This window comes from Athalia rosae, chromosome 2 (assembly GCF_917208135.1).
Source record: "Athalia rosae chromosome 2, iyAthRosa1.1, whole genome shotgun sequence".
Classification (NCBI taxonomy): domain Eukaryota; kingdom Metazoa; phylum Arthropoda; class Insecta; order Hymenoptera; family Athaliidae; genus Athalia; species Athalia rosae.
The window spans coordinates 15,903,176-15,917,637 of NC_064027.1; the positions used below are offsets into that span (position 1 = coordinate 15,903,176).

At 43.1% G+C, this 14,462-nt stretch overlaps 1 protein-coding gene across 1 annotated transcript in view; it reads right to left on the bottom strand.

The window, feature by feature from the left end:
• Nucleotides 1–9,049: 9,049 nt before the first annotated feature.
• Nucleotides 9,050–14,462, bottom strand: part of LOC105692045 (somatomedin-B and thrombospondin type-1 domain-containing protein-like) — a 32,221-nt gene continuing 26,808 nt past the window's right edge. The window contains exons 4-5 of the mRNA XM_012410954.3: nt 11,742–11,818; nt 9,050–10,505 (exon numbers count right to left, since the gene is read on the bottom strand). Coding sequence (XP_012266377.2) covers nt 10,294–10,505; nt 11,742–11,818 — 289 coding nt within the window. The 3' untranslated portion in view covers nt 9,050–10,293. The remainder of the gene's footprint in view (nt 10,506–11,741; nt 11,819–14,462) is intronic.

Consider the following 14,462-nt stretch of genomic DNA (forward strand, 5'->3'; position numbering starts at 1 on the left):
TATACCGTGACCGAGTTCCAAGTGATGCAGATAACCCGAAACAGCGAAAATTTGCTTGATGAATGAAACGATTATTTCAGTCCAAATTCTCTCCGATGTTTCAATTTCAACGAGGAGCTGTAATTACCGCTTCAAACTTTTGAGCGCATCGTATGTTCGAACATTTCCTGAACGATCGGCTAATCGACCATTTGCAGCGGATTGCACTTTTGGCGATTTTCGAGAAACACGTCAAGTTTCGATTCGTTGAGAAGAATTTGCCACCGCGGACTGTGAAATAATGTGCGTTTTCCAGAACGATGACGGCTGCAAGTTTGTAATTTTTTATTGCTGTGATGAAAAAAACAAAAACAACAAGTCAAGTGAAACATCGGATGTCGAAGGAAGAAAAAGGAAAAAATTGGGAAGCGCAGCCGCCAAAATCTGAAGACGATAAAAATCGTCCCCCTCTTTTTTTTCGAGGTATTCAAATTCGCTTCCAACGACGAATAGAAGATCGACGCGAGCTCTCAATACAGGTTTTTATTTTTGTTCTCGGCCCGCCATTTCCGATTGAATCGATATACCTCAGATGGCTCATTTTTTGGGCACGGGTTCTTGCTGCTCTATTTCGCCGAGTGCTCGTGTCTGCTTATACAAAGTGGCTGACGCGCAGTGGCATCCGCAGTCAAAGGATTGGCTCCTGATGGTATAATACGTTCCCTCGTTTTTCCAATATTATGTAAATTGGAATACCCGCCGAGAGTTTTTTATCCTGATGAAATATATCGGCACAAAAATTGTCGGGGCCGAAGTTTTTTTTTTCTTTTCTTTCTCGTCGCTACGATAATAAAACAGAGGAGAATATTTTTCCAAAATATTTATCGTACATTCAACCTAACGGTTCACGTAACCGGAGAGTGATTTATCTCGCTTCGCATATGATAAAATGATAACGTTCATTAGATCAGAAGATATCCCATAACTTGCAACAGATCAGGTGACAGCATCCCTAACAAGATGAAACTTCTGCATAATGTGCAGCATAACGACCACGAGCTGCGCACACACGAAACTTGGTATACTTTATTTTGTTGTTCTATTTTGTTTTTTTTGTTTTTTTTTTTTGTTTTTTGCATGATAAAGTTCTCGAAACTACTAACTAGCGATATACTTCAGGGAATCGGGATTTTCTAGCTTCTGAAATTTGTCAACGACAAGTCAACGACTGCAGACGATGGAAGCCCACAGTTCGCCCGATTTAGCTTGATTATTAAAATTAATGTTTTCGAAATGCGAGTCTGACTTCAGCTACCCGAATTAACGCGTGGGCATAAGACACCTACACTTCTCGTGCAGTGGACATCGTACCCTTTCATCCCTGTTCTCGTCAGTCGTCAACATCGGTGTGAATTTGCTCGTCACGGAATTACGTACGTGACGCAAAGGGCCGACACAAGATGACGAGGATGTTAACCTAATTTCGGTTTTCGGTCCAACGGTTCCTCGAAACTTGAGGATAGCAGCCTCTGTTAGTAGCTCGTTACCATCATTAGCTGGAAACTTCACTTGGAAAAACTTGTCTCGTAACCCTTTCCCGACCTCGAGAGATCGGCCGACGCCAATACCGGTGATCAAGGTTCCAAAATTTCGGAAATAGCTTGAAAATATTCGCGGCGTCGATCGCGAAAAATTGTAATTGGGGACAACGCGATGATTTCTCTGAATTTCGATGCCCGGGGGATAATTCGTCGCTTCTGATATTCGTCGCCGCTAATTATAAACGATTCGCGGAAATTACGAGAGATTTCGCGCTCTAATAATTGGCACGATGCCTTGTAACGTATATTCCATACGTTACAACGTTCCAGTTCACCCCCCCTTATTATTGCGGTATTATTACGCGGCATGCACGGATGTGGACGTATGTGGAAAAACGTACGAAAAATTGAAAGAAAAAAAATAATCGAAGATCGATAGGCCAACGTAGGCTATGCGTCGGGTTCCGATCCACCCCAAACTGAACAAGGCATAAGCCAATGTAATTTTACGCTCTAACTAGCACCTAATACCCCGCGTTAATTTCTCGCCGTTATATCTAGGGTGAAAATAATTATAGCCTGCCAAAGATTGTTAATTAGGGTTTTAAATTTATTTTATGATTTTCGGATTTCAAAAGTATTTCACATCAAGTTTTCAGTTACCGACAATCGACTCTCGTCAAAAAGTGTTCTGCGAAACCCGGTGCGAAATCTAAACGGAGGTTCACGCGCTAATGATAATCTGGCGGAAGTAAAATGAGATGAAAAAAAAAAAAAAAGAAAAAAGATCGCGTCGCGTCATCTCGTCTCCCGCGGTTGGTACACCGGATCCGTTGAGTGTGCGGGGTACTCGAAAATGTATAATTGCAGGCCGCACGACTCGGCTGGTCCGCTTAAGAAATTAAAAATAGGACGAGGCCTGGATACTCTCGCGTGTAATCGTTCGGGTTCTGAGAGACCCTTAAACTACTTTTTACGAAAGACCAGGTCCCGTGAATATGCGAGCGACGGAAAATCCTCTTTCGGAGATCATCGCGCACACCGCGTGTACAAGTTCACGCGGTCGGTAATCGTCCTTCTTGAAAACGCTCGCGAGCTCCGGAGCGCGGATTCCGTATAAGCGTCAATGAATGGCGACGTTGATTCATCGTCGGATAGCTGGCAATTGTTAAAACCGAGAATTTTGAGACGTTGCTCGTGATTTATAGAGTGCAATTCGTTCTTCGCGCTACGATGACCAATTTTTATTGAAAAGGAATAGGATTCCTTCTTTTTTCCTTCCTCCCAGTCCCAGTTTCACCCCATTCCCGAAGTGGATGTACAAACGAAACGGCTCTTTTTTTCTCTACAGACTGATATTCAGATTCGAAACTCATCCGAATGAACGACACAAAAATGTACGTACGTACACAAACCGTGATCATAAGTGGCGCATGCAAACGCGACGCGATTTGATTCAGGTTCGCGCAAAATATCCCTAGTCGAATTTACAGCAGCTCCACAGCAGAGGTGGGGGGATCACATCGACCGGCCACGATCTTTTATGATCCACGGCGTGTTTGCCAAAAATATTAGAATCTATCTGTCGATAATATCGTAGAAACAACGACTGATGTTGTTATTTTGATCAGAGAAATGATACGGTGAATTAAATAGGACAGGATGATCTCCGTCGATGACAGAGTGAACACTTGCCATTGATGCATTCGAAATGAGTGTTGTAAGAAAAGGACAATGAACGAGACGCATTAAGGATAATTGCATGCCAACTTCTAACTGCTAACTGCTTCAGACTGCCAACGCGTCTCGTTTATCGTTAAATCATCGTTGAATGGCTGTGTCAGTATTGTGAGGTTAACACGCCGTGGATCATAACAGATCGTGGCCGGTCGATGGGAGTCGAGCGGCGCCGGATCCCCCCACCTCTGCTGTGGCGCTGCTGTAAATTCGACTAGGGATATTTTGCGAGAACCTAAATCAGATCGCGTCGTGTTTACATGTTTCACTTATGATCACTGTCGGTGTACATACGACGTAATCGTCCCGACATCGAAATATTGACTTTCTTCACTTCACGAAGAGAAATAATTTATAAAGAAAATAACGACGGTTTTCGCTGTTGCGTGTCGAATGGATAAAGCATAAAATTTCACACCAGAAAATATGACAAGTATTTTTTTGTCGTTGGCCGGCAGAAAACTGAGTTTATTTCTTTTAGAATTGTGTGGGACGCGCGATAAGCCGCGCCTCAATATTTATTTTATTCATTCGTGTCTTTTTTTTTTCCACGTGTAAAGAGTACCGCGTGTGGGTGTAATGTTCGGAAAAGTATTCCGTCTTAGCTCGTGCTCTTAAAGAAATTGATAGAAAGTTTAAAATTCCGTTAAAAGATTATGCGCTCTCTCCATATAAAAAGATAGGCGGTCGATCAGCGATTTTGATCGGCGTCACACACTCATAAAATTTTCAACAACCCGAGGATTGATTTCACCATTTTGTAACCCTCCGCTTTGACCGACAGCCACTTCTTCTTTCATCGCAAACTTACTTCCCTAACAAAATGGTATCGCGCCTCATCGATTTAAGTGCGCGTTAATTTGTACCGAAAAGTTCTCCCGATGAGCTGGAAAAAAAAAAATGGCGATATTTCCACGGGGTAACAAGGCGCATTATACTCCTATGTATATATTATTCGAGTGTATTCGATCTTCTCATTCCAGTAACACGACCAACGATGTTTCCGGTCATGCAAAATTCATGCATACCTCAAATTTGACAACGTCGGCCAACCGCCGATCGATCAACGTTCAAGAATAATTCGATACGTCGCCGTCGCTTAAATATCCCCCAGAATACCGAACCAAACGACACACGCCTGTCCCCACGACGAAGATGTACGTCGGGTTACTAAAAAATTCATCGCTGAAATATCTTGAAACATGGTCATTTTTCGCAGCCCAAAATTAATGCTTTCTGCAGCTGCGATTCGCAGCGTCGAAAACACTTAGCATCTTGTTCCAACGCTCCGTGTATTTCGAGCTTCTTCGGAGCAACAGGTTTCAAAGGCGAATGCCGACGAGCGTTTTTCGTTCCTTCTTTCTTCTTTCTTTTTCGTCATCATTTTTTCACCCAACTGTCAACGGGGGTGAGCGATGCCACGTTTGGTCGAAGACCGTGTAATGTGGTCAGTCCGTGTAGCAATCGACTCTGACTCGAACGAAAAAATGCGAGGCAAAATCGCCACGTGATAAAATGATGAGGGTGACGTATCGGTAAAAATCGGTAAATATCGGTAAGCCAGATGTCATGAATTCCGAAATACTCGATTTAGAGTCATATGAGTCGTATAATATTCTAATTATTCGAGGCCGACAGTATCATATTATTTCGCTACATACTGCTCAACAGAGCTGGACAAAGCGAAGCATTAAACCTCATCTTATTACGTGCAGATATACAGCGGCGGAAACCTTGTAACGGTGAACTTTGTCCCGGACAATATGTGCTCACGGTTAGCTAATACCTGCGTGTTACACAACTGTGAAATATGTACACATTCATAGATGATTCGTTCGTGAAACTTAATAGGACGGAAATTCAATTCTGTACGTCGTATACCGATATGCATCCCGTACCGGTAAGCTTGCATAACGCGAGTGACGAAGAAGGGGGAAGGAGGAGGAAGGAGGCAGGAGGAAGGAGGGAGGAGGGAGGAGGGAAAAAGTCCACCTATCGCATTTGTGCAGCTGCAGTTCACCTCGCGGAGAAAGCCGCGTTGTAGGATCGAAGGATATTATAGGGCTTTGACGGATTCGATGCTGGCCGGACAACTTGGTCCTCCGCTAAGTTGTAGCGTAGACAACATATCTATGGTTGTAGGAAACACTGCGGGCTCGCCGGGGCAAACGAGGGCCCAGTTTAAGCGGGTAATCGATGAAGTTACGCCACCCACGAAATATGCTCGATATCGTCCTCCGGCCTCATGATTCGCCGAGGATTGCAGGCGTCGATTTTCGATCGTGGAGAAAAATCGGTGAAAAAATGCAGAAAATATAAGAAAATAGCGGGCAACGTAACATGGAATATGGCCGAGATCTCGCAATCGCATATCGCCGCGGAATCGGGGTAATTACAATATGCGGTATTTAAAAAACATCCTCGCATGGAGGAGGAGGTGTAATGAACGGGCGAGGCGGTGTAGGTACCTCTTTATTACACACAGGTAGGTTATATGGTTGGTTTTATGACACGTACGATCCATAAATCACTGTGATAAAATTTCAATAAAAGTTGTTAGACAAGAAACAGGATGCGATTAATCAACTATATAACGTAATCACACGACATAGCTGCATTTTATGTGCCCAGGGACAGGAAATAAGAGAGGAAACGGCACTTTCCTTTTGTATCGCTGTACCGCTGCTGTCGTAGGTTTGTCGAAAAGCTTTCTCGCATTCGAACGCACGTTGTACAGCGACAATCTAACTTATCACGTTGAAAAAATGTATCCCCACATCCCACGGAACGGTGAAATATTTTTTTGAGAAAGTTCTCCCTCCTATTTTTTGCCTCTTCTATTTTTACCTTCGTGGAGTATAAAAAATTCCACTCGTGTTACTTGTATTTTGTTTGTCTCTTCCCTTTCGATTCAAAGTAAATAAACTGAGATAGCGGTTCATCGCAGATGTGAAAAAAAAAATATTTCATTATTCTCACACGGCGCTGAAATATGTGGCGTATGGTAGCAAAATTGTACGACGAAAGAGTTCTCGGGAACATAATTATAACCGGGAATAATATTTCTCTGCAATGGAGGGAACGCAATTATTAGACTGCGGTATATACCTATATATATAAGAAGCGTTGCCGCTAAAATTGAGAGAAAAAAATCCTTCTTAAAAAGAAAAGTTGGCGCGAAATATAATTAAACTGAGAGTAGATATTCCGAGCCCGTAAACGGTTGATGGAATGAAGAATAAAAAAGTCACGTTCGCAGAACCGCGGTGGAAACTCCGTGTTTACAATTATTAATTATATACTGATCAAAAAAGTTGACGTACCAATAAAACTGAAGTAAAAATAGTTGGAGAGAGAAGACAAAAAAATTTTAAGGACGATCGGAGCGATGTACGTACGTATGGAATCGGGTCCTTCTCTGTACATCGATATAGGAATCGTTGTACTTCCGCGTAAGTGGTCGTTACCCGCGGTGTTTTTTCCATCGTATTTCTTTGAAAACAAGTGCAATCAATTGGAAAAGTGATTGGCAAAGGAAGGAGGTTACATGGCCGTCGAGGAGTAAAACTCGCCTTACCGGAAAATATTCAATTTTGAATAGCGCACCAGATAGAGTCATAGTAAGCGGAAGTTTCTCAGAATATACCCGATGGACTTCCTGCTGCAGAGATATTATATACGTACGGTTAACCGTTTTTCGTTTTTTTTTTTTTTTTTCTCATTCTATTCTACATCAATTTACTTCGCCTTATTACCTCGTCCGAAGCGTCGCTGTTTTCTTTAAAACTCGTATCCAAAGTTTCTTGAATATTCAACACTTGGCTACATTCTTCGAGGTGGTTATAACTTCGGGCAGCCTGCAACGCCCGATTTATACTTTAATTACGCTATCGCGTCTACGAAGGGACTAGATAATCAGAACCGCCCTTACATGCCCGCCTCCATCTTGTTTCTTCTTCTATTTCTTGCACGCGCGTAGTTTATCCCGAGCAGAAAATTAATCGGGTGGCCTGATGTCTGATCTGGGCGGGTTGAGGTATCTGTCCGGTTTGCCTGACGCGGCCAGCCGGATCGGGTCGTAATCCGGGCCCAATCAGGGATGGTCAGAGCCCGATCAGTCGAGGTTGTGGCACGCCAGCAACCTTTTGCCTGATAGAATCCGAACCCGGGCCTGATCAGTCGACGGCGGGTATGCCTGAAACGTTTCGCCTGATAGAATTCGGATCCGGGCCTGATCAGTCGACGTTAGGGCACGCCTGATGCGGGTTGCCTGATAGAATTCAGACCCGGGCCTGATCAGTCAAGGTTAAGGCATGCCTGGCGCATTTTGCCTGATTGCACTCAGCTCGAGGATTGATCAGATAGTGCTAGGAGAATCGAATCGGGTCCAAACTTGATCACCGAATAATTCAGACATACATGAGCCACGTTCAGCAATTCATTTATTTATTACATAACCTGGACACACTTCAGGGTAGTCTCAGGTACAGATCTGGGTGGCCTGAGGCACTGATCCGGGTAGCCTCAGGCTCCAAATCAGGGGGACCCAAGGCACGATATCAGGGCCTGACTAAAATACCTGACCAGGGCACAATCCAAACGCCTGATTGGGGCCCGATTTGAATGCCTAATCAGGGCCGAACGATGCGAAGCGTTACATAATTGATCCGCGCCGGATATTTATGCCTGATTGGGGCCTGATCGGTCCAATCAGGCATGCCTAGCCAGGGCCGGATCACAGCCGGATTAATTTTCTGCTCGGGATGCTCATGCATGCTAACGATTCGGTGTTGAGTTGCGGGGTGAAATAATGACACATCATTTTTTACAACTTTCTACTTTTTATTGCTTACAATCTATAAAATATCATCTTTGATATGTGGACTCGATTTATAAAATAACTTACATACAAATATACTTGTAATTATAATATTTATTCAGCATTATATAAGGTATGTTAATTATTTATATATTTTATACCGAAGTTTCGTAATGACCTTTTATAAGACAATTAGTCGCTTTCAATGCCACGGAAAAAAACGCCCGTATACGGAATAAATGCATGGGCTTTAAATGAAACCATTTTCAGGATTTTTAATATTTAAACTCGTCATTTTACCTTACGTGGCATCAGAAATGGTCAAATTCTAAGATTCGTATTAATAAAAATAATCGGGACAATAAAAAAAACCGTCGTCAACTCAACGCAATTATGTTATTCGTATTATTCGATCTTATTGTTAATATCCTATACGTTACACAAACGATTTATAAAATGAAAATTAAATGCATCAAATCTCATCATTCAATAGACTTAAGATAACAAAAATTCTTTGATATACTATTTCCTGCAATATCACCATATAAACCACGACGTAGAGGAAAACCTTATCAATCGAAATCAACGCAGTTCTTATAATTTTCGCTAATTTTGATAACCTCCGTGAATTCAGAGTGTCTATTAGCTCGCCTGAATTCCGCTATCGAACGCTAATTCGCTACAGATCCCTTGACCGATTAATCATTTCGAAATTATCAACCACCGCGAACGGCGCGTTGTGTTTAAAAGTCTAAAATATTCAACGGTTTGTAAAACCTTCATCGAATAATCGAACGATCATTCATGTGTCGGTTTACACACTCTGCATTAGCCATTGTTCTCATCAAATTTACCTATTTATTCACTGATTTATTTATTCATTCGCCAAATGGCAGAGAATAATTGGAGCGATTTCGCGCGCCTACGCGCGAGCCAGTTCGCGTTCTCGTTTTTCCCATGTTTATTACATAAGGTGGAGGAGACGTAGAGCGGGTGAAAAAGTCACGCCCGCACCTACGTGCTTCTCGACATTCAAAGACTTCCGCTTTAACTCCCCCGGAGCATCCGCGGAGGTGTATTGGTACGCGTGTACTTGTAATGCGTCAATCGTTCGGATCTTTACGAATGCAAGGCGCAACGAAACCCTTCCCAGGCGTCGCGTACCATCTCGTGTACAGAGACGGGAATGTCCGCTTAACGTATAAAACACGACGTCTTTACATTCAACGCGAAAGAGTTGCTCGATTTTAAAGTACACCGGAGTATGTTTAACACAAGTAGGGATATATTCCGAACCGGGAGAGAAAACGACGATAACTGAAAAAATGAATGAATAAAATAAGATACCTGATCAACGGAATCGTCGGAATACTTTCCGAGAATTTTCAACCTCTGCAAATTTTCCAGTAATTAGCGATGAGGATGAAAAAAAAAATTAAGAAGATTGACTTTTTTTTTTTAACTTCGTCATAATGTATTTCGTACGATTTGCAATAATTAATTATATTTCCGATTGACGTCCTGTTCGAGTATTAAATCCTGTTTCATTTTATTTGATTTCGCCAGTAGGGAAATTCAATTCGACAAACTAGATAAAATTTTCCTTTTTTTTTTTCATACAAATCTCGAGAATATCCGAAAGAAAAAAAAATAGATATTTGACAAGTAAATGTGTAATGTGTGATCGACGATGAAACATTTATACGTAGGGGCAAGCGGGGCAAAATTGATTAACCCAAAAAAAGAACTTCAAAAATTTTTTTTGTTCTTTTTATAACTATAGTTTTAAAGAAATATTGACTTTAATAACTCAAAATGTTGATACATTTTTCATTATTAATATCCAATGAGATAATTGTCAATTTTTTTTTTTCGCACAGTGACTGAAAATCTTTTTCATTTAATTCGAATACAAATAAGAGATAGAATTTTCATCATATTTAAGTTTTGCAAAGCTCGGGCTTTCCTTTTTCCCCGCCATCCCCGGCATAGGTACGTACGTACATGTATATATGTACATATATCGAGCGAAATCCCAATTTACATATAGGTACACCTACATACATGTGACATTATATGAATTTGTCAATTCATTTATTCAATTTGTCTTCTTTCAGAGATATATGTATAAAGGCAACTTATTCCTCCAATTGTTTATTTCCCGTTACGACCCGGTTTTCCAATCAACGTTATAAGTTTATAGTTACGTGACAAAATCTAAACGAAGATGAAATGGGGCTGAGGTTGGCACGCCGAAGCGTCACATTCCGGTCCGGTTTTCGAAGTCCGCAGCCATTTCCCGTGGCAATGCGCTGAGGAGAGCATACTCCACCTCGTTATCATCGCCTCGGCACCTCCGTCACCTTCGCATCGCCAGTCCAAAACGAATCTCAATGCTTGCGTTTGGCATCGGACGCAGACGTGAGCGCCTGGAAAAACGTAGAGCGAAAAGAAAATGAGAAAAACTAGAGAAAATTAACACGTACACGTTCGTGATTTCATCGCGCCGCTTTCGAATCGAATAACCGTAGCGAGTTGTATAGCCGCAGGTAAAATCTCCGCTCGTTCCTTCCTCGTTATTTGCATTAAAGAGCGGTTAATTAGGTCACAACTCCGCAGCGAATTCGAGTAAGTTAATTCCGCCTTTGCCTCGTGCTCGAAATCGTCGATAATTCGATTCGATCCGATTAAACAGCGGCGGGTCGTTGCGCGGATCCTTGAAAACGGCGCCGCTCGTGCGACGGGGGTGTGTCTTGAAAACGGCGCGCTGTTTTAGCCCGGAGTTTCGCGCTTTGTCCGAATCCCCCGCGAAATCGCGTGTCGATATCTGAGTGGAAGAAAATAGAAAAAAAAAAAAAAACAGGCTTGGCTCGCGGCAAAAATTCTACAGCTGAAAAATTCCACGTCCGTCAAAAGCAATAAATTTGGGTCACGGTTGGCGGCGCGGTTCTTTCACGTGACTCGTGAGAAAAAAAAAGAAAAACGAAAAAAACGAAACTGAAGAAAATTTACCCTGTCTCGCAATTGCTACACGAATGATAAAGAAATTAATCAAACACGTATAATATCGAGGGGTCATTTATCACCCGCAATTTTCCGCGGTTCGCACCACGTCCGCGAACAAAAATTATTTCTCTTCTCTCGTTTCTCCGCAAAGCACGAATCCTCTGCGTATTACAGTTTCTCCGTTTATACCCTCGCGGTTAATTTGGTTGATATTTTAGCCAGCTGTCGTCGTAACGTTCGTTAAAATACGACGAAGGGGTTCGTTAATCGGGATCGATCGCGACCGTGAGGTTGTAGAGTGGGTAGTTTTATCGTGCGTGTAAATTTTGATTTTACAACGAGTTTCAAATTGGGCGGATCATTGTACCCGAATCGAAATTTAGCCGGTGAAAAGAGAGGGAAACGCGGGAGATGGAAACTTGTATTTTACGGCGGATTTTCCTCGAACCGCGTGCGAAACATGCGAACGAAATTAGACCCGGCGTGCGTGATTTCTTGATAGAAACAAAAATTCGAACGGAGGACAGAAATTGTTTTTTTAGGGAGTTTCTTCAATCGCGCTAACATGTCGTGACGCGATCTCCGTTAGTCCCCCTCTTCGCAACCTCATTTTTGCAGTGAGCTTTCGATTAGGTAATTGACTTTTTTTAGATACTCACCTTCCGTTAGCGCCGCGAGGCCGGTCTCCTTGTAACATGCCTTCGAAGCTTTGGTTACGGTGAATGTTACACAATATCTAAAACAAATAAACAAAAGTCAATACGCAATACAAATAATGGGGTAGCCAGCTACGAAGGTAGCTGGCTCGACTATACCCTAGTTTTCGGTAAATATAGGGAACTTCGATCCGAGTATACGCTGGAGTGTTTTTCAGAAAACTGTTCAACGGTCTGCCATATCCTTATACAGAATAGACGGAAGTTAGAAGTGTTTCGGAATGAAATTCAGATAATAAAGCACAGGCAAATTTTTTGTTCGTTTTTCTACGAGTGGAAGTTCGCCTTATAATACGATGAAAAGTTTGAATGAAAATTTCTTTCAAGTATTCTCGACCGACCGAAAACTAATCGCAAGATCGCTAACGGCGTCTATATATCCGCGTGCGGTATTCGAACAATGCTAAAATTAGGTATATCGATCCCACTTATGCGGACCCACCGAATCACCTCACCGAGTTAATTATTTTCTTTCGGTTTCTAATATTTATTCGAATAACTATGAAAAAACGATCTTTGAAAGCGACGGAATCGAATCATCCTCCGCGTTACACGTTGAGAGGTAACCGAGGTACGAAACGTGACGCTGGAAGAATATCGTTCCGATTTATCTCGGCCCATTGATCCGAAGATGAACGCGAAAGGGGTTTTACTAGTGATTTTCGATCCGCGCAATCACGGAACTTCGCGACTCGTGTGCGGTACGCGCGGTCTTCACCGTTCGCGGAAACTCTTATTTGATCTCAGAGTTTTAATATTTTTCGGATTTGCTACATGAGCGTTTTCTACGGATTTCATTCGGCGAAGAATCTACGTCGAGATTGCCGCGGTCGTTTTCAAAAAAACTCGCGATTGGATTCCTCGGTTCATTTTTCCCCCATCTTTGGCTCCTGAAATTCTGAGGGCGGAATAATTAAACTAAATCTAAGGCCAAAAGTCCGTCCGACTTGCAGCGTCGGCTTTGCACTGGAAAGTTTTGAGTGCGTTGCGGTACCCGCGGAATCGATACGTGAGATAGAAAACGACGAAAAATTTACATCCCCCTGACTCCGCGGTGTAACGTGGGCCTGTATCGCACGGCTATCGTTGGAGAAAGTACATCGAGTTGCGGTAACATTGGTTAAAAATCCCTACCTCGTTCCACCCTCGAACGCGGCGCACCTGTACGTAATATTCCGCGTGTAAAATTCCTGAATCTATGTACGTGTCCTGGGCGTGTTGAGAAAAAAAAAAAAAATAAAAAACAAAAAATCCTTCGTACGTGATCGTATAGCGTATGTATATTTTTATCCACACGTACTGCGCACTCTACCGATCCCATCGAAAAAAAAGCCTGAGGGATTACCAGGATCGGATAAATCCTCGGTCAACCGCAGTCCCGCGTTGTGGTGCGCGCGGAGAAGAGAAGAGAAGAAAGAGAGAAAAAAGAAGAAAAAAAACAGGAACAGAAACAGAAAATAATCGCACGGGACTCCCGGCAACGTGCGGAACTGTCCTCGACGTTACCGCAATAACATCGTTGGTATATATTTTTCAATGAACGAAGGATATTTTTCATCCCATTAACCGAAAGAGAGGCGTATCGGCGACAAATTTTTGTACGAAAAGTTAAAACAAAGAGCTAATGAAGCGAAATTCGCGATATTTTTAATTTACATCCATCAACGGTCGCCGGGTTTTCAGCCTGTGAAGTATGAAGACCGTCATATTCGGTGTTTTAAGTAAAAATGGCAAAACGTACGCCGCGAGATAACGAAATCGCAATTTTTATCCGGCTCGGCAAACCACTTCCTGAAACATCCCGCGATACGAGGCGATGATAAAAACTTATTCAACGAAACGTGAATGGAGTGGAGCCGATCCGTCCACGTATCGTCCCGTCGACGATCAAGTTCTCCTCTGTTCGATAATGTCGTCGCAAAGTCGACGGGAATTTTCAGCGAATCACTTCAGTCGAAACGGCGTTTGGCCAAGTTTCGTAGGACTCCGATACCGCGAGACGCTTTATTCATCTGTGGAACTAGGCGAGATTATCCGCTACCCGATGTACGGCTACTTTCCAAGGTGACCGTAAGCCTCTTATTGTTGTACGCGTGGCGTAAGCCTAACTAGCCGGGCGTCCGAGGTAAGAGCAAACCGCCCTGGCCAGCAGAACCCTCCGGGGCCCTGGAGACCCGCCGATGAAAGACCCCGAGGGATTTTAGGCCAGTAGAACGCGCGATAGAAGCCGAGCGTCTATTGTGCGCGCTTCATAAGGGCAGTCGCAGTCGGCGGTCAACCCTACGGTATATACGCCAAACATCCGGTCGGCCGACCCTCGCGGATTCCACCGGTGGATTCCCAGTTCGGAACATCCCTAGCTAATAATTCGAACGAGACGAGGCTCGCCTTCCGCTGTTTGTTTTCCCTCGTAATCACGGCTGCGAGAGCGGAGCGGTTCATTTTCCGATTAGTCGATCCATCGATTGTTTTTCTCCCGAGATGATCCGAACGCGGGACGATGGAATATCGTCCGACTATTTTCGCGACTTTTTTTTTCGAGAAGGGATAAGTTTTGAAGCGCAAACTCGGAGATGGGAGTGCCGTGGATATTCAGAGTTAACATTTGATCTTCCGGTTTACAGGAAACTTCAAGAAACTCCGGAATGCAGCTTCTTAGAATAC